Below are 25,035 nucleotides of genomic sequence, written 5' to 3' on the forward strand. Positions count from 1 at the left end.
ACATTGGTAAGAGGTAAAATACTAAAAAAAAATTGTTTCAAAAGTCATTTAGTTATAAAACAAAGAAATGTAGCAGCAGTTTACATATAAGCAGCCAACACGTTTTTACCCATATGCGTATTCTAGTAAACAGATAGTAACATTGAACAGTTTGACATAAAATCATAAACCTTTCTATAGTTTTATTCAAAGTAACAACAGTTACATCAAACACAGGACATCAAGCACATGGCTTTGGAACAAGAAAAGTGCCCCCAAAAAAGCATTTTTGATGTGAATTTGACAAAATCTTGTTGTCCAAGCAATATCCAAGTAACTATCATTGTCATTTTCAGACATTATCTATATTGAACCTCTCATCAATACTTTAAGAAACAGGAAGGAATATGAAGGAAAAAAAAAATTACCCATCAGGAGTATTTTTCAGATGTTACGCAGAACATTAGGCTGAATATCCCCAAATGTAAAAGATCAAAGGCAATCAGACCTGCAGGTCAGTGGCCAGCTAGCTAAAGTACTCCCATACTCTAAACAGATTTCTCACCCATTTCATTGGAACATCCTGGTACAGAAGAAGTAGAAAGATGAGGGCATATTATTAAATGTATGCTTGTTCAGCAGATCCTTTCCTTATTTCAGAAGTTGACTTCATTCTGGGCCACTGTGGTGAAAGGCAATAAATCAAAACAAGATTCTGGCAGCACAATGAAAGATGAGCTGAGTCTGCTGAGGTGGTGCCACTTATAGGCCTGTGGGGATCTTTTACCAAGTGTGAGACAGGAGGGGCAAAATGGTAAACACACCTGGGAAACACTGACGTGGGGAAAATTCCCCACAAGGTAAGGCCAAGGATAAGGCTGCCAAGGAGAAAGAGGATGTATCAGAAGTATAGCAGCTGTGCAAGCAGCCTCCAGCTCCCAGATGGCTCTGTGTATGCCCAGGCCATACTGCTAACATACAGCCAGGCCTACCCAAGGCAACAGACCCTAACACTTTCCTGGAGGCTCTGCAACAGGACTCCAGCGAGGACTGTCACAGTGGGTGCATCCTGGTTCAGTGGGCTAGATGTCACATTTCCGTATCTCTTCCCTGTGTTTATTCAGGCTTCACGGGGCTGAGCAATTCTCACTGCTCCTCGTGCCATGCTGTTGTCAGATTACCAACCTGAGAGACGTGCCATCAGCTAAAGCGGTCAAGAGGAAAGAGCAATGAAACTTGGCTTCTGCAGCCAAGGAAATGATATGATCCAGAGATGCTCCTTAGAAAGCAGCCCAAGTCCAGACAAAGTACTACTGCAGGAGAAGATCCCAAGGACCTCACTGGGAGATGGATGAGCACCAAGAGGCCCATTCAGTACACTGAAAGAACATACTATGGGACTGCAGAAGCTAAATCCCAACTCCTTCTGTAAAAACACCACCTCCCTCTCCCCACATTTAGTTTGGTAACATTTCTATCTGCCTTGCTGCCTGAAGAGTCCTTGTTACCAATCTCCTGGACCATCATGATCACATCTGACAATAATTCACAGCCCAGTTCCCTCAGCTATCTCAGTGCCTTATTTACAGGAAACAACAAGAATAATATTCCGTATAAATTATGCATAATCACTATTTATCATGCTGGGTTAATTGGCACATAACGAAAGAGTTGTCTGGTGCACAGCTGAGTAATGTGGAAGCCAAAAATGATGGAAATGTTACAGCAAAGGCCTGGTTATGAAAAGTCACACTGCCACATATTAATTCTTAGCTGACCTCTGCCCTTCCAGAGGAGGAGGGACAGACCGAGCCTGAAATGATTTGGTAATCTTAGAGGGCTTGGACAGATTGCTGAAGCTGTAAATACTGAATTCAGCTCTGCTGTCAGTCAGCAATGAGGCAAAATGAAAACCTGGTGCAATTCCATTGTTTTTCTGGGCTCCATGAAACCCCACCACACTCAAAAGCAGAGAACAACCTGGTCCATCATCAGGGCACGTGAGGTCATGGCAAATGATGGTGTGTGTGATGGTGACAGCCTTTTCGTAGAATCATAGAATCATTTGAGTTGGAAGAGACCTTTCAAAGCCAGCTAGTCCACCTCCCTGCACTGAGCAGGGACACCACAGCTCCATCAGGTGTCCAGCCTGACCTTGAGTGTCTCCAGGGAAGGGGCACCACCAACCTACGCCAGCGTCTCATTACTCTTATTACCCTTTTCTCCTATCTCTCAATCTCCAGCTTTATCACAGAGATAACAGAAAATGAGATGACTTCCATAACTCCAAGTGTTGTGAGTTAGAAGTTCTTTTACTCACAACCACCATCCAGACCAGAGAACACTGCTATGATCTCATCACATTTGTTTCCACAAATACAAACGAATGCAGAACTGCAGATTTTAATTCTATATTAAAATGGATTCTCCTTTACAGCTCCTCTATATGGAAAATATAGTCAATAAATAGCTTTCTCCTGGAAATACTCAGACATTTACCAAGTCTATCAAGCTACTCACATTGGTTTCATCTGATGAACATCAGTGGAGTATAATGGCTGCTTTGCATCCACACCCTGCTGATCAGGAGGCTCCTATGCCTGAATTATTGATGTATATTGTAAAGCCTAAAGTGACTCAAGGTGCAGTTTTATGTGCTAAAGCATCTTCACTGTGTTGTGGCTTTTTTTTTTTTTACTTTTCACTTTACTGCAAGCAGCAACTGAAGTACCTGGCAAATCTTCTGACTGAAAAAATGTATGTGCTGTGCATTTGTTGTTGCAGATGTATGGTTAACCAGCTTGATCACTGCAAACTTCTGACTGTTTTTACATCCTGAGCTGGTACACGACTGGATTAATCACGCATTCTGTGCTTCAAACACAGGCCTGCTTCTCTACGATATTTCTTTATAAATAAAATATATATATGTAAATATATAAATAAAATACATATTCAAGCAACTTTGTTGCTATTGAAAATAAGTAATTTTTCAACCTACTCTTCAATTTACGAGGGCTGCTCCAAAAGCAATGCCTCCTATTCTGTGATGTTGGCCCACAGCATCAGAGGTGGATGTTGGTAGCGTGGAAGTAAAAGTTGAACCTTCCTACCAATATCCCATTCAATTTTGTGCCCGTGTGACAGATGGCAGCAGAGGGGCAGTCTGACAGATTGGCCTTTGATATGGAAGCATGTACGGAGACAAGGTGTGTCAATGAATTCCTCCATGTGGAAATAATGGCATCCAGTGACATTCATTGATGCTTGCTGAATGTCGATGGAGACCAAACAATGGATGTGAGCATCGTAGGGCTGGATGGTGCATTTCAGCTGTGGTGACTGCAGCAGTGGGGCACCTCTGCTGTTGCAGATTATTATTACGAGTGTGGTATGCAGGCTCTGCTCATTGCTGGCAAAAATGCATAGCTTATGGTGGTGATTATGTTGGGAAATATTGTTCTGTAGCAGAGAATTTACTCTATCAAACAGTGCCATTGTATACTTTCTATCTGTTGTAGTTTCCATGAAAATAAATAGGAGCATTACTTTCAGAGCAACCTATGCATATCATGTCTACTTTCCAATTTATTCCCTGGCTCTCTTGGTTCACAGAGGTGCTCCACTCCCAGAGATGCATTAGTGACCTTAGTCCAAATTCCTCTGTAACTGCAGCATTTATCAGAAATGCCTAAAAATACTCCTCTGGCTTTTCACAGCAATCCATAAATATTTTAATACACCAACAAGTTCCAGTGACTCCACAGAAACATTTTGTAACTCCAGCAAGGAGAGGAAAACCAAGGAAAGTCCAAAACAAGGGAATCGTGATGTTCTTCAAGTCATTCCTGGATGTGGGAACAAAACCTCCGATCCTTACGGCAGAAAACAAGTCTGAATTTCAGAAGAGCAGTGTGGTGTGGCTCCCTCCCTCACAAAGCTGCAGCCAGTACCATCTGATGATGAGTCTCACCAGTGCCTCAAATGCAACTGCACAAACACAGATCAGTGCCACACTTTGGGGAACAGCCATAAAGTAGCAGTGTGTACCTCTAAGGCAGCAGTCCCTGCAACAAATACATCAGCACCAAACAGCAAACTAGAGCAGTGTGGATGATAGCTGGCCATAAATTTCCTTGTGTTAAGAAAAGTTCTGGCAGAGCTGTCTGGAGGCTGATGCTGGAACTATACCATGAACTCCATGAAAACATATCCATGTCCTACCAAATATAAATGTATTGGTTTAATTAACAATATCTTGAAGATTAATAATATACATAATGACACCTAGTTTTTACTTGCAAATGAACGTCAATTATAGTTTAAATTTAGAATAAATGTTTTTCTTTCATTAAAACTGTTATAATAGTCATCAAGAAAAGCATTCATGTCACCCAGCAAAAATCAACTCATCACAAACTTGGGCTCTAAAACAGGAGAGCTCTTTCTTCATGCCACCCCACACACATATACCTTACGTAAGTCTATACTCCTTATCAAAACTGCAGGCAACAGAAAGCACTATGAGAATGTGCCTTTGTGTTTGCTTAAACCAGTATGTTGTATGGAGGTGCTGAATTTTTGTAATCTGTGTTCAAGTAGATTCACCAACAGTGTCAGTTCTTTCAAAGCAGCCCATACACAGATTAATTTTGGACTTGAAAAATGTTGTAGGTCTTGGAATTGATTTCTTTGCTGAACTTAGGTAGTATAGTTTTCTTAGATAGATTAATGGAATGAGTGAAGTGTCTCTCCAGACTATAATAGAAGGCACAAGGGACCTCATTTTCCAAGAAATGTCACTAAGAGGCACAGAAGACTTCTCTGTACTCTGATAGTCTCTGTGTATTTATAATTTACATGAGCCAGACCAGGCCCTCCTTCCCACTGGCAATGTTATCAGCAAGACAATACTTTCCTATAACAAAAATAGTACAGAAACTTGCATGAGAAAAAGGAATTTGATAACAGAAGAACTTTCTCATAATAATTTAATAAACTGAAGACAAAAAGATTTAAATCCTCTGGTAGTGATGAATAAAAAAGACTGATATATTCCTCAGCTCCTTCAAGTTTCCCAGAAAAGCCCAGACAATGTTTCTTACCTCCTGCTTTGCAGAGATCAACTATAACAGAAAAACAGGCATTCACGTTCCTCTCTTATGTCATTCTTTGCCTGTGGGGCTAAATTCTCTGCTGAATCTTCCATAACTGTGAAACATTTCACATATTTCACATTTGTTTCTAATCTTTCTTATTATAGTAATATATATGTAACTTTTTTCTGGTTAGGAGAATGGTTCTGCATCCTGAAATTACTGTCTGGACGTATAGCAAGCTGCTGGCCTTTACAGTTTTCTACAGGACTAAGAAAAGTTTGCAAAATCCCGCCAGAAAGACAAACAAGGTTTGGCTGTCATGGTTGTAGTTAAGCACACTGTCAGCCCAGTATTTCAAAAGTCTTGAGACCTCCCGAACCTAAATCAAACCAAACAAATGCTGAGTTCCACAAATGGAAAATTCCTACGTGTTTTGCAACAATCAAAATCATTAAAAAAAAAAAACACCAAAAAACCCACATTAAAAAAAACCAACTAAGCAACCAAATGGTTAGTACAGACATGGTATGAGGGACATGGTTTAGTGGGGAAATACTGGTGGTAGGTAGATGGTTGGACTGAATGACCCTGGAGGTCTTTTACAGCTTCGGTGATTGTATGATTCTGTAGACCCTGCTTGGTTCAGTAGCTTAGAGCAACTAGCCTAATCCCAAATCTAAATTCTGAAGCTGTTTTAAAAAGGAAAGTAACCAGGTTTTGAATTACTGGACTGCAACTGTTTATGGCTCAAGTAGTACATTCGTGTTGTCCTAGCTTCTTTTCCTCACTCTCCTTAATGCACTTGTTCCATCCTTGACTGGTTATAAGGTCAGCTGTTAAAGATCATTTTTAAGGTAGTTTCAGGCCTTGTGTTCTGTGCAGATCCCTCAAGAATTTTTAGGGATTTAACAGCATGCTTTTACGTACAGCCCTTCCCTTTTTCCTTGCTACTGTATAAAAATTCAAAGTAAAAAAGTGATTGAAGTAACACAGAGATACAATCCTGCAATCCTGCAATGAGTCTGAATTTGCTCCTACATGTGCAAAGAAATTAGGGGAAAAGAAAAAAAAGGAAGAAGATTGTGCCCTAGCAGGGAGCGCTTGAACAAAGCCCATGTCTTAGAAGCAGAGCATAACTAAATAACACTCAAGGTCCTGGATCCTTCTCCAAGCTGTGGCTGCCCTGCATGCACTTGGTCCTCTCCTTTCCCCCTCCCAGCCCCCAAACCCAAACTATTCACAAATAAAAAATATCCTATCATCACCAAATTAACTTTGCATAAAAACATATTGTGGAGTATATTGATTGGGAATAAGGAGAAATTGACATATAAATGTTTCTCTTCCCAAGAGGACCATTAAGACAAATGTAAGCAACAGAGTATCTGGTATTTCCATGATTGTCTTAACATTTTCTTCAGTAAATAGAAATGACAGATAAAGCAAATAAGTGAAACTAATCATGCTGCTAGTCATGGAGCTGTATGTAGTCTTCTGACAAGATGTATTTTGATGTTTGTTTCCAAAACTGTGGTACCTAAAGAGTCCATTCAAACTTTCCATATGAGGGAAAGTCCAAAGCATAGTCAGTTAATTAGATGCAACGATGTGGGAAATGCAAGATAATTAAGTTCTCCTCCTAAAAGATTTATTTCTGAAGGTCAGGTTTGGGTTATTTGAGGAGAGTGAGTGAGAAACTCACCCCACCTCATAAAGCTTAACACATCTTTATGGGACTCTTTTCACAAGCCAGGCAATCGCATTGTTGTGATGCTGATTAAGAAATTACTGATTACCATAATATTACTGTACATAGAATTTAAAATTTTTTACCCTTGATACAAGCTGACATTGTCTGCACAAACCAGAAATATGTCTTTCATTCACGCCATTTGCTGTGAAAAAGAAAAGGAAAAAGAAAAAAGGAAATTTGATACAAAAGGAAAAAATCAAGTTTAAAAAAAAAAACAAGGAAAATCAATCACAAGAGGAAACGTGATTAAGAAGACAGGATTTGTTCTTTAAACCACATAATCAAAGTATCTTCGTTTGAAAAGTTAAGTTGTTGCCTAAGCTTAGAAAAGAAAAAAAAAAGATACTTGAATAGATGACCCTGGAAAGACTGGGCAAACAACTTGGGTTTGTGATCATCTGTTACACCAGTGCCTCTCAAAAAAACACACTGCACATCGGCTCTCACAGGGGGTACTGCTGCTAACAAAGATCAAAGCCTGAATTGGAGTATCCAACCAATTCATCCAATCAACCAATTTATACGGATGAACTGTTATTGTGTTTATGGAGTGCACAGAATACTGAAGAATATCATGCATAAAGACTTTTAGCTACATATATGCATTCCTTCAAATGGCCTTTCCCTATCTCCTCCTCCCCTTTGGTTTTCTTAAGAGTGCAAATAAGCATCACATACAAATCTTACTATTATAAACGACCAGGTATTTTAAAAATAAGTTATTGGCAGCAGCACTGCTATTAGGAGAAAGAATTATATTAATTGGGGTTTGTAGGAGCGCAGTTATGAGTCTTGATTCTCTGTATTATCACAGACATGCTTAACTCTACCAAGGCAATTCTGCTCAGTTTTCATGGGAATATTCAGTATGTGAAGTTAGTAATTTTTGTGCTTGTGGACATGCGTCCTGGGGTGCCAGACAGAGCAGGACAAAAATACTGCATACTGCAGCTCCAGAAGGAAAAATAATGCTTAGGCAATTTCTTAAAACATCAAAGCTTTTCATAATAAAGAAAAGAGGGAGGAAGAGAGAAAAGAAAGACTCACCACTACTTTTTTCCTCCTTAGACTGTCCTTTCTGCCAATGAAACTAGAAAGGCAAAGCAGGTGAGAGCACGTACCTAGCAAAGATGCCTGCTTCTCAACTCCCAAGTTAGCTCTTTGCACAACTTGATACAGCCACTGCATAGTCAAACTTGAATGCATGCTTTAATTAGAGATAAGAGGAGCACCTACTGTTTGCATTTACAGTCTGTCTGGTTCATGAGCAGCAGGAGCAAGTTCAGCCATCACAACTGTTCGGCTTGTGCCGCTCTGATGCGTAATTTCAGCAGGGGAGGCTTCCATAACAATTAAGCAGAGTCATTCACAGCTGAAGACGCCCCTAAATTTTGGCAAGTGAAGCAGCACTGCTTTACCTCTGCTACTGTACCTCATCCACTGCTGCAGCACACACGCGTTATCAGAAGAATCCTCCTCTCATGCTTCATGCTGATGGCACCTGTTCTGCTAACTCATCAAGTTTTAGGTGGCCTAAGCATGTAAATACCCTGTCTCCTAACGCTCAACTAAAGTTTTAGAGAAATTTAATGAATTTTCAAAAACAAGTCACCATCATTTAGCGTGTTTGTATTATACAGATTCATTGTGGAGACAAAGGAAAAGTATGAAGCAGAAAGAAGCAGACGGATCTTGCAAGGATCTGAAGCAGCGGCGACTAGAGCTGATCAAATGACGTTTTTTCATTGTAACAAGCGTATTTCGTGTGACTGAAGAAAATGCTCAGACTGTGAATAAGAAGGAAGTAGGACCAAAAGAAAGAGACTGATTTTCCTGCTCAGGAAATTGGCAGTTTATACTGCAGAAAACAGAAATTAAGATTAAAAAATAATCAAACTGAAAACTATCGTAGGCAACACAAGGTGAGGAAGAATACGATCCTCTGGAAACTGAACAACACATGAATTAGTACAGATTTCTACCCATTATATTGCCAGAAAGAACAAATTGCTCAATACCATTTCAAGAATCACGGCGATATAAATCTGCTTCCATCCACTTAAATCACACATACTAACTCAAGCTGCTCCAGCTGTGAATTCAGATTTACATTTTTTATGAATACTTAAATGTAGTCATTTAATAAATTTGCTGTAATTTCAAGTATATGTTAAAGACACAGATGAAGGGATCCTACAGATACACCTGTCACCACACCATGTGCACCATTCAGATTATGTTCAGTGGACCCATTAATACAGACAGAAATGGGGAAGGTCTGCTCACAGACACACCTAGCTAATCTGGGGCAACTACAGGAGACACTGGGGTTATTTCAGATATAATCAAGTCAACATCATTAAAGCAAATGAACAAAAATGCTCTGAGCACTTTAATCTATTTTGGATCACTCATTACTACTGAGCAAAACAATGGAAATTTTACAGCACTTAAAGTACTTAAAAATCTAATCTTTATTTAACGATCAGAGTTTTTCAAAATAAGAATCATTAAAACTACAGCAATGCCATTGATGAAAGGCCACGTCCTATAAAATGAGACTGAGGATTTTCTTTCAACGTTCAGGGTTAGTTTAGCACCGAGTTGGAACAACAGATTGTGCCAGCGAGGGGACAGAAGCTGCTCTGAGGGGACAGCTGCTGAGCTCCTCCAGTGAATCCCACAGCAAAAGGAGGAGGTGATGGAGCACCCAGGCAATTGGGATACACACCATTAACCAAGTGACAGAATGAAGGATGGAAAACTTTGGAGGGTAAGTGTAGATGAACACAATCAATGCATCACTTTTTTTTTTTTTTAAATAAAAAAAATGAGAACGACAGAACTTTTTGTGAAGGTAGAACTGCAGACTGGGTTTGCACATGGTTTTCTTTGATCCTAAACCAAAACCACAGCAACAGAGTAGCCTGAAATGGCCTTTTGAGTCTGCGTTCTTTAATCAGTTAAAATAAAAATGTCTCTGTCCCCAAGGACATGGTTTAGATTGTTTAGACCTGTTAGCAGCCTCTGGGGTTTCATTGTCAGCTCATTTCAACATAAGGTCATTAACTGGTAGGTTCTAATGCAGCTATCATATGAACACTGCTCCATAAGTAATGCCTCCCATTTTATGATGTTGGCCCACAACATCAGAGGCAGACACTGGTGGTATGGCAGCAGACTGACCACTATCTCATTACATTGTGAGGCCGTTGACAGATGGCAGCCAGAGGGGCACTCTGACAGAAAGGCATCTGACATAGGAGTACATATGGAGCAAAGGGGTGGACCTGAATTCCTCCATGCAGCAAAAACTGCACTCACTGACATTTATCAACAGTTGCTGAACGTTTCTGAAGATCAAACAGGGGATGCTGAGCACACTGAAGCGGTGGATGGTATATTTCAGCAGTGGCAACAGCGATGTGAAAGTCAAGCCACATTCTTGATGACCTTGCACAGTTGTCATACTACAAAACGAAGAGCATCTTGATCAGGTCCTCCACGTGAATCAGCAGATTATAATCAGGGTGCTGTGTATGGAGCTGAATATCAATTTTAATACACTGGAAATGATGGTGACAACATGGAATACTGTGAAGTTTGTGCGAGGTGGGTCCCACAGATGCTCATCCAGGAACTGAAAGAACACTGTATGCAAGTGTGTCAGGACCTGCTGAATCAATATGAGGCTAAAGGTGGCAGTTTCCTGAGTCACATCATTACCAGTGATGAGACGTAGTATAATCACTACAAGCTTGTGCCAAAATGGCAATCCATGGTGACACGTGAATTCACCATCAAAGAAAATGTTCAAGATACAGCCCCTCAGTGATGTGCACTGTCTTTTGGGATAAGAAGGGGGTGCTTGTTCTGGACTTCCAAGAAACCAGACAAACCATCAGTTCTGGCCATTACACCATGATGCTGATGGCTCAAATTTCCAGAGCCAAGCCTGTGAAGACAACCTTTCTCTTGCATGACAATAGTTCAGTTCTCCTAAGAATCCAAAGACTTTGGAGCATCACTGTCTGTCTTGGCTGGACTGTCCTACCACATCCACCATTTAGTACAGATTTGGCATCTTCTGACTTCCACCTTTTTGGGCCAATGAAAGATGGAGTGCATGGGCAACATTTTCCTAGCAACGATGCCATCATAGCAGCTGTGAAACAGCTCATCTGGCACAGTATGCATCTTTACAAGCACAGTATACAGGCTCTTGTTCATCAGTGGCAAAAATGCATAGCTCATGGTGGTGACTATGTTGAAAACTAGATGCTTGTAGACAAAAATTTGATCAATCAAATAGTGTTATTGTGCTCTTTGTATCTCTTGTAGTTTCCATGGAAATAAATAGGAGGCATTACTTTCAGAGTGACCTATGTAATAATCCTCAGTCTCTGTTACTCCATTCTCTTTTCCTTTAAGTAACTTTTAATATTCATGAATGAGGATTAAGGAAAGTCAATGTATATGTAGTCTGTAAGGATGTGTAATTCAGTGCACTATTTCATAACCCAGCTGTCAACAGAAACAACATTTTTATAATACATGTATTGTATGTGTGCCAGTACAAGATGAATAGTCCTGTAACCATAATCAATACCGTTCATTCAAACAACTGGCAGTGGCATTTCAGACAACTGGCAATTTCATCAGTTTCACTGGGTTGCCCAAAAATAAACATCTTGAGATGGATGAATGATCTCTGAGGCTATCTATAAATATTACTAATCTCAGCTATTTGTTTTAGGGGGTTCATCACTGGGATCTGCACAAGTCTCTCATCAGAGCAGAAGGCACGGCCAGGCTTCAGGAAACTAAAGGAACACTGAAGAGTTTTTTTCATTCACCCACTCACTGCATTTATATGCTGATCCCACTGAAAGCATCAGCACCCCTCTGATGCTTTGGCAGCCCCAGCTCTGCAGGGAGCTTGCATGGTCTCAAGGATTTGCAGCATCTCAAAGCCAAACTGGATTCAAAGGAAGCTCCGACGCCCTGAGTAAGCCTACCCTGGGGTAACCAGTGTCAGTTCTTTGGAAACCCGAGTAACTTTAGGATTTTAACTACTTCAGTGCTAAACCTGCCCCCTACCCACAGAGGTTTTGAGAACGAAATAAGCCTAGCAGCTCAGTGGGAATGAGATTGAAGCACGATGTGAGCCCAGGCAGAGGGAACAGAAAGCGCCATTCACAGACCAATTTGTGTCCCTGGGAAGTGAAATAGCTCTTTTTTAAAAATTATGCTCTATCCGCTTCTATCTATTAAGGTAAGTCAGGCACAAAGAAGAGGAAAAGGAATAAAGGCAGCTGACTAAAGGGGAAAAGCACACCTCTGCCAGAGCAGACCCCACATAAAACTTTCAGATTGGTGAAATGGAGCAAGGACCAGCTGCTGGGGGCTGCTGGGGGCTCAATGCTGTGGCATTGCTGCTGTCCCACTGACACACTGCAGAGCAGAACCCGAGGATGGGGCTCTGAATGCAGCCTGCAGGAAAATCTCCTAACCTGGGGAATGATCTTGGGGTGTTGGACTCTATTTTAGCTGTTAGGAATCACAGTATCCCTGGTGTGTCCTCCAGGGGACACACAGGAATGGTCAGTTCACTCACAGAGCTAGGGGATGGCACTTGTTTGCTTCCAGGCTGGATTTGTGCTGCCACGAGACATCACTGCAGAGAGCTCAATACACCATGGACTGCAGCAAATTCTTCCTTGCAGATACCAGGAATGGGAGCCAAACCTCCATCACCTCAGCTCTTTTGCAGAGTGCAGTGCTCCAGGAAACTCCCTCAGAGGAGCTCTGCAAAATGCCCAGGCCCTCTGAACACACTGAGCAGGACACCAGTGTGGGTGACCAAACAGCTGCTGTGCTGAGCTAAAACATCACGCTGTGCCACCAACACCAGTAAGAAATCCCTGCTCATTCTTACAGCCTGTTACTCAGAATATTGATAAACTGACAGTCAAAATAATCTTTAAATTGTAGCACTAACCGTGCTTATTGCTAGGTCATGATGTGAAGGACAATTAGCACATCCTGCTGGTATGTCTGTAGCTTAATCATTAACACCAAAGACATGAATGGCAACAACTTCTGAAACTGAACACGTCCTTCTGAGTGGACAAATGGGAAACCCCATACCCAGCTGGTGCCTCTGTGGAATGAGCCTGGCTGCACCATGGAAGCTGCCTCTGCAAACAGAAAGTCAATGCGTGTTAACATGAAAGCCATGGTATTTCTGAAGCAGAATTGCACAGAGGACATTTGTAGAGAAGAGCCAGCTTCTAAAGATGAATGTATCGAGCTGCAGATCTTTATTGCTTTGATCATCAATATTTTAAAGTCACTATTTTTTTTCTCTATTTTGGCAATAACTCTTTACACCTGCATGGTAATTATGCACAATGCTGTAACTTCACTGCAGCACACAGAGTCACAAAACCAAAAGAAACCAAAGTGGGTAGGAAGATGGCGAAACTGGTAAAGTCTCTCACTGTCAGGTTAAGTGATCAGATAGCAGTGCACCACAGTGTTAGCCAGCAACGAGAGTTCAAAGGAAGAGTTCCAAGAAGATGCAGGCCTGCAGAGCTGCAGTGGCATCACTGAGCTCTGCCTGCAGGCTCGGGGGAGAAGCAGCCCTCAGTGCTGTCCTGCAGAACAAAGTCACGGGGCCCTGCTCATCCACTGGGTTTCATCTCAGTACCTCATATTTCTGTAGGATCCTTCATCCAGGAAGAAAACAGGCAGGACAGCATGTGAGAATCTTAAAGTGCTACTGCCCATCCTACACTTATTTTGCACATTTCCTGTCTTTGGAGATTTCTGATACTATTTGCAAGTACGCAGCACATACAATGAACAACACAGCTGAATTTCCAGGAAACTGAAATGACAGATTCATATTTTACAAGCAGTGTTGCCCAACCTTCTTGAAAACACAATTAACAATCAATATTAATTATGTTATCGCCAAGAAGATTTTAATTCCCTTCAAGAGAACCCTGCAATAGATTGAATTCAATCCGACATGCACAAGAAATACTCAGGGCTGAAACAAGCATTTTGAGAGACCGCATAGTAGAAAGAAGAATCATATAAATCCTGCTTGCAATTTTGTCCAGGAGGATGCCACTTTAAAATTCATGTGAAGATCCTGATGAAGGCAGAGTATTCCAAAGCAGCAGACTCTGGAATCAATTAACAAAACAATTCTTATTAACACAGGGAATCTCCAGACATTATCAAGGAAGCATAAAATCTTCTCAGAAAAGCCTGCAGGGAAAAACATACTTTAATATCAAACTGCATCCTCCAGTGTATGCAGAGATTGAGGGGCTCACACTGCAGAACAACACAGGGAGAATTTAAGGCAGGAAGTGCAGATAATTTATCTGAATAAAGCTTCCAGGACAATAACTGATTTATGTTGATAGCAATCCAGGCTAGAGCCTAACCAGGCTGCACGGGTGAGCAGCATCACTCCTCATGGAAAATAACAGGGTGTTTTTACAGATGAAAATAGCTTAAAACATTAGCTTTACGCTTCCTCCAAAAGGCTGTGTTTTGTCAAAGATCTGTTCTTAACTCTACAGTGCCTCAGAAAAAGGTGCCATGTTTTTCAAACAGTGAGAAACTATTGATGCAAGGTGAGACACAATGGCTTAAATTTCAGAAGGAAATCTACGGTCTTTAATGTCACCCAGCCTTTATTCATACAAGAATTGCAAAATCCATAAACTGGTGCAGAGAGAGAGAGAGAAAAGTACTGAAAGGTTCACAGCTGCAAAATTACACGTATGTGGAAAAAGGGAAAAAAGAAAAATGAAACCCTGGAAGTGGAGATGGCATCACTCCTGCTAAAAGCAAGGTCAGCACTTCGCACTGGAGACTATTTGATTTACTCTATTTTGTTTCAACTGAAAAACAAAATCTTTCCTTGGCAGATTCTACTCTACACAGTCTATTACAGATACTTCTGAGACACCCAGCATCATTTATAAAGGGACACTTATTACTGCTGAACGTGAATGTTTTGTTAAACTTCCCAAAGTTGCCAGAGGAAATATGTGCGACGCGGCACAAGGGGGCATTCAGCTGGCTGCTGGAGAGCCCAGGCAACCTGGGCAGCCCTGCTGAGAGGTGTGCAATCTGCCAAGAGGCTCACAGTCTCCCGTGAAGGATACGTAGGCTGTCCCAGGACCTGCACCCCTGCTTCACTCAGAGGATTACAGCCAGGAACATCCCGTGAGGGACCACTCTGGTTTTACCTTTCCTGGCTATTGCAAATTAATCGGATAAGAATAAGGACCCACTATGCATCTTGACTGCCTCTATTTATTTAATGGAATACAAAGAGGGGTTTTTAATCCTGCTACAGTTGAACAATGAGGCACAAAACCATCTCATTCTCAGTGGTCCCTGCAGCCATGCACAGCTATGTGTCACTGTGTGCGATTTCTTCTTGTGTTACATAGCACAAAACACAACTAATGCATTGGAATGGACAGTTTTTAAACAAGACATTGTGGTTGCAGGAAGCACTGCTATGCTTACCAGTGTGTATGCAGTCAAGCTGCACCAATGCATGCTTTAAACAAGGTAACTTCTCTTCCTGGAGAGCCAAACTAGAATAGTGGAAAGCTTCAGGAGAGTTCCCTGGTCTCATTTTGATCAATTTGGGGCTTATCTCACTGCCTCTCCAGGCAATAATGTCAGTTGCCTGTAGATGGTGTGGAAAGACATACTATACATACTTGAACTGACAAAAATTGTCTATCCATAAAATCCATCACAAGCAGCTTGAACAATATACACTGGAAAATATAGACAGCTTCTTCCAAAACACACACACACACAATTTTCTCATCCATCACCTATATGTCATCAGAAAAATTGGACAGAACAGGTGCTCTAACATTGAAAAAGACAGATTCATGTCTGCAGAAATATTATGCTAACTGATACAGGCTTCACCAAATTGTTTCAGTCAAGAAAAAAAATAAAAATTACAGAACCCAGAAACCACCATTTTCAAAACAAAACATTTGGATTTATCTGAAACTGAATCAATTCTTGAAGCCTGAAACTATTAAGGAAGCTTTTATTCTTAATTCTCCAATTTTCTGGTTGATCCCAAGCTAATCTCCAAAATCTTTTTGCAAGTATATTTGAAATGAAAGACCAGCGAGTTACACAGCTGCTATCTTTTCCCATCATGTCCCAATGTTTCATGTTTCAGTGGTTTTGAAATCAGGCAGCATGATATTCTGGGGTATCCAATCCGTTTATAGGATGCTCAGAACTGCCGTGAGATCATGGTGTTATGGAGGAATACAGCCTGAGCTGTTCAAGGAGTTTAATGTAAACATGTTAAGACTACCACTAACTAAAATAAGAGCAGGATAAAGTTATGCTGACATAACATCCCCGAGTCCAACTCCTTTTGCAATACCCCACAGTGCTAGAGAAGTCACTCTGATGGTGTCACCAGATCACTAAACACTTTGAGTACATTAAACTCACAAGACAGTTTTGAGTCCCCCAACCAATTCAGATTCAATACAAGGTTAGACCCTGGGTCAGTCCTTTGCAGATCAATGAACACTAATTAGCTCTTATCTAACCACTAGGAAAAAGGAACGCACATGAACTGGAGTTTTCTGACCACCAGACTTCATTAGAATCCAAACTTGGTGACATTAGTGATAAGGCCTAAGAAGACAAAACTCCTACCGCTGATAAAGATCAGTGCTTTACATGTTCTCTTTACATGTTCTCTTTAGATGTTCTCCCAAGCCACCTCTCACTCTGCACCTCCATCCTCTCCCAAAACAATGAGAACAACAAAACTGTTAAAGAGTCTAGAGGAACTTCAACAAAGACCAACCAGGATTTGTCCCGCAATGCAACACGACTGTGTTTCCCAACATATGTTCACTAAGGGGCTGCAGTGCCCATCTGAGACTGAGATCTCTGAATCAGAAAGCAGATAAAGAAATCATGGAATCCTGTGGCAATCCCCAAAAAGCACTGTCCCACAACTCTTGGCAAAGCTGGCAGCCCTGCAGTTTCAATTACGGCACATTCTACAAACCTCAGTGGGAGAAAGCAACAGGCAATGCTGCTTGCAGTAAAGACAGTTCTTTCTCCTACCACTGAAATAAAAACCCTGAGAGTGGGTCAGGCAGGCAAGAACTGGACACGTGCTGTGCTGCAGAACTGTGGACCATGCTTATCACAATTATCCAGGCTGTATGGGAGGCAAAGAACTTTCCAGTATTAAACTCACTTTCTTTCCAACAGCTTTGCTTATTTCAGGTGAAGAGCTGAAGTTTTCTCCTTTGTCAAGTGACAGATCAGCTTGTTGCACAGCAGTGACACATGCTGCCCTAGGTCCATCAGTGGGAACACGTCTTTTTCTGGCAGGGACAGCAAATTAGTAGGGGCTCATTTTCATTTATTTTTTCAGAAGAACAAAGAGTACAAGTTTGTTTGCTGTTTTGTTTTTAAGAAGGGCTAGCAGTGAAGGACGTGATCAATACAGTGGCATTTTTAGCCACAGCTCTCCAAGCTTCTCACTGCAAACTGTCCTGCCTGACACAGGCAAAATGTATTACTGCAGTGTAAGAAATGGCAAAAGTAGCAAACTGACATGTTCCTAATCATTCTAAGCGCCATCAAACACTGTGATTTCTGAAGTTCAGCCCCCTGACATTTGGGCTGGGCCCAAATGCTTGATGTTTGCATGTAACAAAACTACTGCAGGTGAAATCAGCACACACGTTGCATGCATCAGTACAGGAGAATGAAGCATGAAAATAACGAAGTATATACTGAATAAAGTAAGCAGGCACGGAATACATACTATCAGGAAGCAGATATACATTTCCCAAACAACTGCATATCATTTTAACAATTGCTCTTGTGTTAGGATTCGAGACAGCAGAGTTATCATGCGCTTCTTGTATTAAAATGCACTCAAGAAAGTGGAGTCATCGTGCATTATTTTTAAAAATTCCTGATCAGAATTGCAAACGTTAAACTTGACTGAACACCAACAAATGCAAGCCCAAAACATGGGCTGCATCAAGCACTCGGATGCAATCACAAAACTTACGTGATCATGTTGTAAACTGCATTTAAAAACAACTTTCAGCACGTCTAAAACATCCATGTAGTCTAGCCAAACAGTTACATGTAGGTGATGAGCTGTGTCACTCCATGCAGCAGAACAGCACTCAGCAGGGCTACTATCCGATTCTAGGAGAGCAGTGCACCTTTTTTAGAAGTGCCTGGGCAAGTTATCCCCGGTGCAGTGCCACTGCAGGTTGATCCTCGTGCTTAAGGGTTCTGTGCCTCCTGTGCTGTGTGAGTGTGAGGGCTGCACACTGCCACTCGCTAATTTAGAAACACTTAGGATGATAAAGCAGATCCACTGCCTCAGACTCCATAATGGGGACACGCATGAATGGCTGCTAGGTGGATTCATTGATATTACTGCTTCCTACATTTACTCTTCCTCTTTATGCAGAAACCTTACTGCCCGTTTCTCTCTTGCTCTGTGCAAATATGATAGTTTAACCTCTAGCAATTGCATCATGGTGGTATCAGCTACGAAGGCACACGGTGCCTTTGAATGCTTCGTATATAGATATGTGTGATAAATGAACTCCACGTGTTTGGTGCTACAGAACGACCTCCTGGCTCCCTGACAGAGTAAGGCCGGTGTACACAACGTGAAGCCATGTGATAGCTACAGATCTCCATGCTGCAATGCCTGCAAACAGTCGAACAGCGAGTCTGATCTGCAGTTCTCACTCCATGGCTGCATGTCAAAGACTCCAGGATTTTTGCAGCTCTGAGGTATCTGATATTCTGAAGACCAACAGTAACACAGAGCAGGTAACGTAACGAAGGGAAGCACGCCTCAGCCTCTGATGGGCAGCGTAACACAAACATGTTGGCTTCGGAGAAACAGAATCCCCATGGATGAAAGCTGGAAATTGCTTCATTGCAGTAACCACCACACAGTTCCAGAGAAACTGGTTTGATCTGGATCAATCATTTTTATACTCTTGTTTTCAGATCATTACATTGTTCTAGTGGAGGTACAAGGTCCTGCGTAGACATGTAGCTTTATGACAATAGGCAAGGAGCTTTTAGGCTGCCTACAATTTCCTTTAGAATAGAGGCCCTGGCCTTCCAATGATTATCCTTTACAGCAGCATGGAAACTACTGACTCCAGGCTGCATCTTAAATGCCAAATACAAAACCAACACAGACATTTTCTTCACAATAAATGAACATGAGTGTTATTTGGCTTTGATTTGAGACATTAAACACGAAACCAAAGCGTCGCTGCTTTAAAAAGAACATATTCTAATAACATTGTAAGGATGCCTAACTAAATCAAAATTAGCATTTCAGAATGGGTAGTGACAAAATATGTACTCTAAATGGAGAAACACTGAACTGCTGGACTGTGACAACAAAGAATCACTAAAGGTTTATTGGATCCCTCCTTTCTCACCTTCCTGCGTAACAAACCCGGACGGCCTCCCACCTCCCTGACACTGAGCACTGTGAACCCAGAGGAAAGAAACCCACTATTTTCTGTGGCTTTTTGGCAAGCTCTGAAGTTAAAAACTGTTCATAAGTTGTTGGCATATGCTGTTTCCCATCATGGCATCTCTATTTCCTCCCAGAAATAAACTATAGCTGTTTACACCCTTCATTGGGACTTGGAGTTAATCAGCAGCTCTCCAACCCATGCCAACTGTCTCATAGATCCTCCAGATCTTATGCTATATAGGAAAACTGGACAAATGGATCTCTGCATCTTTCTGAAACCGAACAAGTAAATGGATCTCCTCGTGATGTACTCTTCATTCATTCAGTGAATTCACAGAACTTCTCAAAAAAATGCCCATTTTTGTATCAGTGTTTTCTTCCTTTTCTACAACGTGAGTTAAATTTAATCCTAAAATCTAACATGTAAATGCATAAGTACGTAGTGGAGGAGGAGAGAAAGGAGAACCAGCTCATTTTAAAATTACAAAATAATAAAAACCAATTTAAAACAGTATTGTTTCTTCTGCTAATGCTGAGTCAACATTCACATTAGTGACAAATCTCCTGCTCTGCCATGAACCAGAAACAAACCTCAGTTGGAATACATCCTTTGTCACCCTTTCATCTACCCCAGTATTGCAAAAGCTTTGGCTCATAAGCTAAAAGTAGCTGATCTGCTTTGCCACACAGCAGTAACATACAATGCCTGAGCAAGTTCCGAAGCATAAAAAGCATTTTTGGGGATCTGTGATCAATGGAACAACACGGAAAGCAAAGTTCTTTTGGTCTTTTACTACAGTGGCAGAAACCACAGCTCAATCTCTACGGGGAGAGTTAGGCATCTACCCTGTGGTTCCTACTGAGCAAAGCCACCAGTACATGGCCCAAACTTGGCAAGGCTGTTAGAGACATCCTTATGCTTTTGGCAGAAGGGAGCTGACCACTTTCAGCATCAGTGTCCTCTGCCAGCTGGCCAAAGAGCACACAGATGCAAGGGAAGCAAATTATCTGCCCGCTGGCAAAAAGAAATGCTGAGCATCACGTAAGGAAAAACCCTGTGTATGCAGGAGTCCACATGTGTGACTGAGTATGCATGTGAGCATATATATACGTATGTTTACATATATGTATATCTGCACCTGGGCTTTGGGAAAAGGAAAAAACCCAGTTCAACTGGCAAAATTGTCTGCTGCTATCCCTGTGGTATCATTTTCTGTAACATTCTCACAGAAACAAACTGCACTTTGACTGAAATCTGAACTGAATCTTCAACATTAAACAAAGGACTGCAGGATGCTACAGAATGATTTTCAAAGAAAGTCAGAAATCTGACCCCATTAAGAAAGTGCCCATGCAATCAATCAAGTGATTTTAGCAACTTAAAGTAGGCATGTAATTACATTTACCCTCTTTTCTTTCCCCTTTCTTTTTGGTTTCTTAAAAAAGGAAGTGCCTCGTAGAAAGAAAAAAAAAAGAAAGAAAGAAAAAACAAAAACAAAAAACACTACACCAAAATTTAGTAAAACAGCCTTCTGGGCTCAGAAGGTGCACAAGAAATGACAGAAAAAATAATGGGACAGGAACATGCAGCCAGTAGGCTAGGTGCAGCTGAGACAGGGAATCTGCCTGTAGATTAATGAGATTCTGCAATCAAACTCCCTTTCTCCCATACACATCCCATCACTATCATTACACGATCAACAGATTTTTATGAAAACTAATGCTTTCTTCAGAGAAATTCCGTGGGAACTATGTATATCATTGACTACATTTCTAAATATTTCTTGAAAACTGTATGTAATGCATGAGCACATTTGTTGGCTGTAAAGGTGTACAACAGCAATTTTTTGCAATGACAGTGCAGAGAGGGAATATGAGATCTGTGTGCTAATGAGCTGACACTGCAGAGGCTAGAGCAGTGTTAGTATAGTGCACTACAAGTGCAGAGCAGAAAGACATACATGGGTTATTTCTAGAGAATACAATCCACAGAACTACGCATAATTCAACATTAATACTAACATCCTTCATCACAGATTGCAATGAAAACGTGAAAGGTGCTTCTAGTGATGAATTTATACCCTTCAGTTGTTATAGCAATGTTATTTTGAAAGAAAAGAGCTCACTCACAGAGCCTTTTTGAAGAAAACACCCATGTTTTAGTTCATTTTAGACATTCAGGTAACTTTCTTCCTTTCTGTTTTTCTCTGATTGCAAAAAGCTTTCTATTCTAAAAGGCACAATAAATCCTGCCAAGGCCAAATGATAAACTTTAATTCACCTTTAATGCGCGGGAATTTTCCTCTGTGTTTGCATATCTTCTCTGTGAAGATATCACACAGCTAAATAAATAGATGAGTAGATAAACACAGAGTGAATGAATACCTTATGCACGCGTGTAAATTAAATATACAGAGAGAAGCTCGGTGCTAGCAGTGAAGCAGAGAATGCATGTACATGAATCAGATTATGCATCATTTAACTGAAAAAGGAATGAGAAGGAGGGGCCTAGGGCAGGAATTTTCTTTTGCTTCTAAACAACTTTGTTCTCACGTTGGGATACTGCCAAATCAAGCCTACTGGAGGTGGGCCTTTTATCTCTGGCTCATGAGGACACTTTAGAAGAGATTTTTTTTCCTGCCTCAGGAATGCACCAGATTGCAGCAAGTGGGATGTGCAGTTGTACAGTAAAAACCTAAGTCTCTTCTGAGCAGAGCCCAATTCCTACACAGATGAACACTTACTACAGCTAGTACTGTACAACACAGAGCAAAGAATGCAAATTAGTTGATGGAAACGGCCTCTCAGAGGCACTAAGCTCAATTCTCATAGGCTACTTTGCCTGATTTCCCTTCAGCTCCATTATATATCCCATCACAAAGTCAGTCACAGCCTTTGTCTCTGGTGCAGACAGTCAGAGTCACTGCAGCTTTTTCTCATATGGACTCCTGCCAATTGCAAATATTGATCAAAAGGTTGTGTGACAGCACCGGAGACAATTTATGCTTATCTTCAAGAGAAGCAAAAATGTTGTGGGAAGAATTCCTTTGCGGCAGCACCCTGAAATTATCTGCCACTCCAGGAGGAAGCAACGATAGGATTAGGGGCTTGGGAGCCAGCATCTTTTACATGTTAGCCATGTAGCATGAGCGGCTTAATTCATTCATCCCGATGCGCCGATCTGTATGAGCATTCTGATCTTCAAAGACAATTGCTTGCAGATCTAGAAAGAGCAACTGTTCTTCTATTTTTCTTTCTTTCTTTCTTTCTTTTACTTTGAGCTACTGAGACCTATCAGCCTAGTGACTTCCACTCACAGTATTATTTTCTTACCAACATTGTTACCAGATGGTTAACATAGCTATGGCCAAGGTCACCTTTTCATTTTCTTTCTTCTGCTTCTTTTTTCACATCTTCTATTTTTAAATAGGTTACTGCAGGTGGGTATTCTCCAGTCTACGGTTCCTCCAGAGGTTTGAGTTTCCCAAATTTTACTACGCTGGCAATATGCGTGTTGGAATATGCAGCCCTGTTCTACAGAAAACCAGCTCATCCTGCTACAGTCACCCCAGCTTTCACTAAGCAATGACAAAAATCGTTAGATGTCACAGGATGAGAAGCACGCTGACTAAATAATACATGGGCCGTCTCTGAAGGCGCGTGTGGTTCACTGGTCTTGGTGGGATCTGTGAAGAAGTGCTGGGAGAACTTTTAAAAAACAATTAATCACTAATCAGTCGAGCAGTTTAATGTATTTAGTTCAAATCCTTATAATTGATATTTAGGAAACTACGTGTGAGATATAGCCCTCTTGAAGGGATTACACTGATTAAGGATTAATAGTCAGATGTTTGTTGTAAGAGCTGTTGAGGCAGGATAGGATTAGTAAAATAAGATGCAAAGTACAGACACAATTTTATTTACCCTATTTTTTTCCACTTTACAAATATTTTAATTGGATATAATTACCCCCCCAAACTTTTAAAGGTCCTACTTCAAAGCCCTTTAAAAAGTGTAGTGCTGCATTAACATGAAGCAGTCACATGGGGGATACATTAGAGTGTCAACCCAAAAGTTACCCAAGAATTTCCTTGTGGTATACTTCATAGCCACCACATTTCTTGGAAAATACAAATACTGAGGAAGAATACTCAGGAAATGATAAGAACAATCCTAACCCCAACAAACAAAACTGAAAGAGACCATTCAAACATGAAATTGTTTTGAAATAGGAGATTTTCAGTACACTGACACTTCAGTGCAGTATTTCACTGCAATGCCTCCTCTTTGAAAATGTAATACTGTGAGTGTACAAACAGGAATCTTGTTTGTAACACAAAGTTAGTACACTGCACTCAGAGGTCCTTGAGATCATGTACAGATGTATTTCCGTGTGCTGCGAGGTGCACGCAACTACCTTGCAAGAGGACTCCATTCATTTTCAAAAGCCTATGATAAAAACTGCATAAAACTGAATACAGACACATCAGTAAAACACATACTCAGGAACCACTTCTGATAAAGGAATGCTTATTTAAATGCAAAACACGCGCTGGTCTTTCAGAATGGGATTTGGCATTTCAACACATTACCACCACTCAAAGTTCTATTTTGTTTCCTTTGTTAATAAAGGCTCAAATTATACAGATGCATTTCTCATGCAGAGCTGTTTCTCATGATGCTAAGCATTCTGATTCCATCTCTCTTCCCTCAGCTCTAAAGACATTCATCACTTGACAGACTTCTCAGCTTTTAACAGGACTTCACTGTAAGGAAAGAAGCTAGCATTTCAGGTCAGAGGAGGTACGTAAGCCCCTCTGGTTCTGTTCCTGAAGGTCATTTTTGATCAGCTGCTCCTGTTTTATTCCTACATAGTATTATTTGCAAACAGCCAGGCTGGAGCCTTAGCAGAGAAGAAATGCTACCTCAGTGGCAATCCACTGATCACGGCTGCACAGTGATGCTATATGCACAGCCTGGCTGTTTTTCTGGAAAATAAAACTAAAAACGAGGAAAGAAGTGGTGAGGGAACTTTCCCTAAGGTATTATCCAACCACATAATGCCGCAAATCCACTGAGCCTGACGGCAGCACTCACATTTGTTGCACTGTAACACACGAAGGAGTACTCCAGGCTGCCAGGGGCAAAGGGAATGTAATAACGGATAACAAAGAAACGTATTTCTTAAAAGCATGTATTTACTTACAAGCATTTGTCACTGAAAAACTGTTGGAAGAGTCCAAGTGATCTACGTGGTAGTTCAGATGGAAGGGCTTTTCGGTGGTGTTTTGGTTTGTGTTGTATAACTGCACAGCAAACCGAAACGCGCTGTGCTCCTGAACAGTGTTTCTCATGAAAAGTCCACCTAGGAGAGGAGAAAGCAGAGAAAAGAGAAGGAAGAAGGCATTTCAGAGCGGGTTGTTAGCGCAGGCAGCGGCAGTAAGTTACATCTGCATACCGCGCATCTCGGCAGGGAACGGACAGCACCAAGCCATGAGCGTGCAGCTGTGGCAGGGCGCGCACGGAGTCCGAAGTTGGGCTGCGAGGCACACGCACATCGCAGCCCGGTGCCCCGGAGCCACCCGGAGCTGTAGCTCCGCGACGCGGCCACCTCCGATGCCGCG

At 41.3% G+C, this 25,035-nt stretch overlaps 1 protein-coding gene across 7 annotated transcripts in view; it reads right to left on the reverse strand.

Annotated features, from left to right (window-relative positions):
• Positions 1–25,035, reverse strand: part of GRIA3 (glutamate ionotropic receptor AMPA type subunit 3) — a 238,597-nt gene that overhangs the window by 113,875 nt on the left and 99,687 nt on the right. For all 7 annotated transcript variants that reach the window (XM_019618294.2, XM_031554701.1, XM_031554700.1 and 4 more), the window contains one exon: positions 24,618–24,776. In XM_019618294.2, the coding sequence (XP_019473839.1) occupies positions 24,618–24,776 (159 nt within the window). The remainder of the gene's footprint in view (positions 1–24,617; positions 24,777–25,035) is intronic.

Source organism: Meleagris gallopavo, chromosome 9 (genome assembly GCF_000146605.3).
Source record: "Meleagris gallopavo isolate NT-WF06-2002-E0010 breed Aviagen turkey brand Nicholas breeding stock chromosome 9, Turkey_5.1, whole genome shotgun sequence".
Classification (NCBI taxonomy): Eukaryota; Metazoa; Chordata; class Aves; order Galliformes; family Phasianidae; genus Meleagris; species Meleagris gallopavo.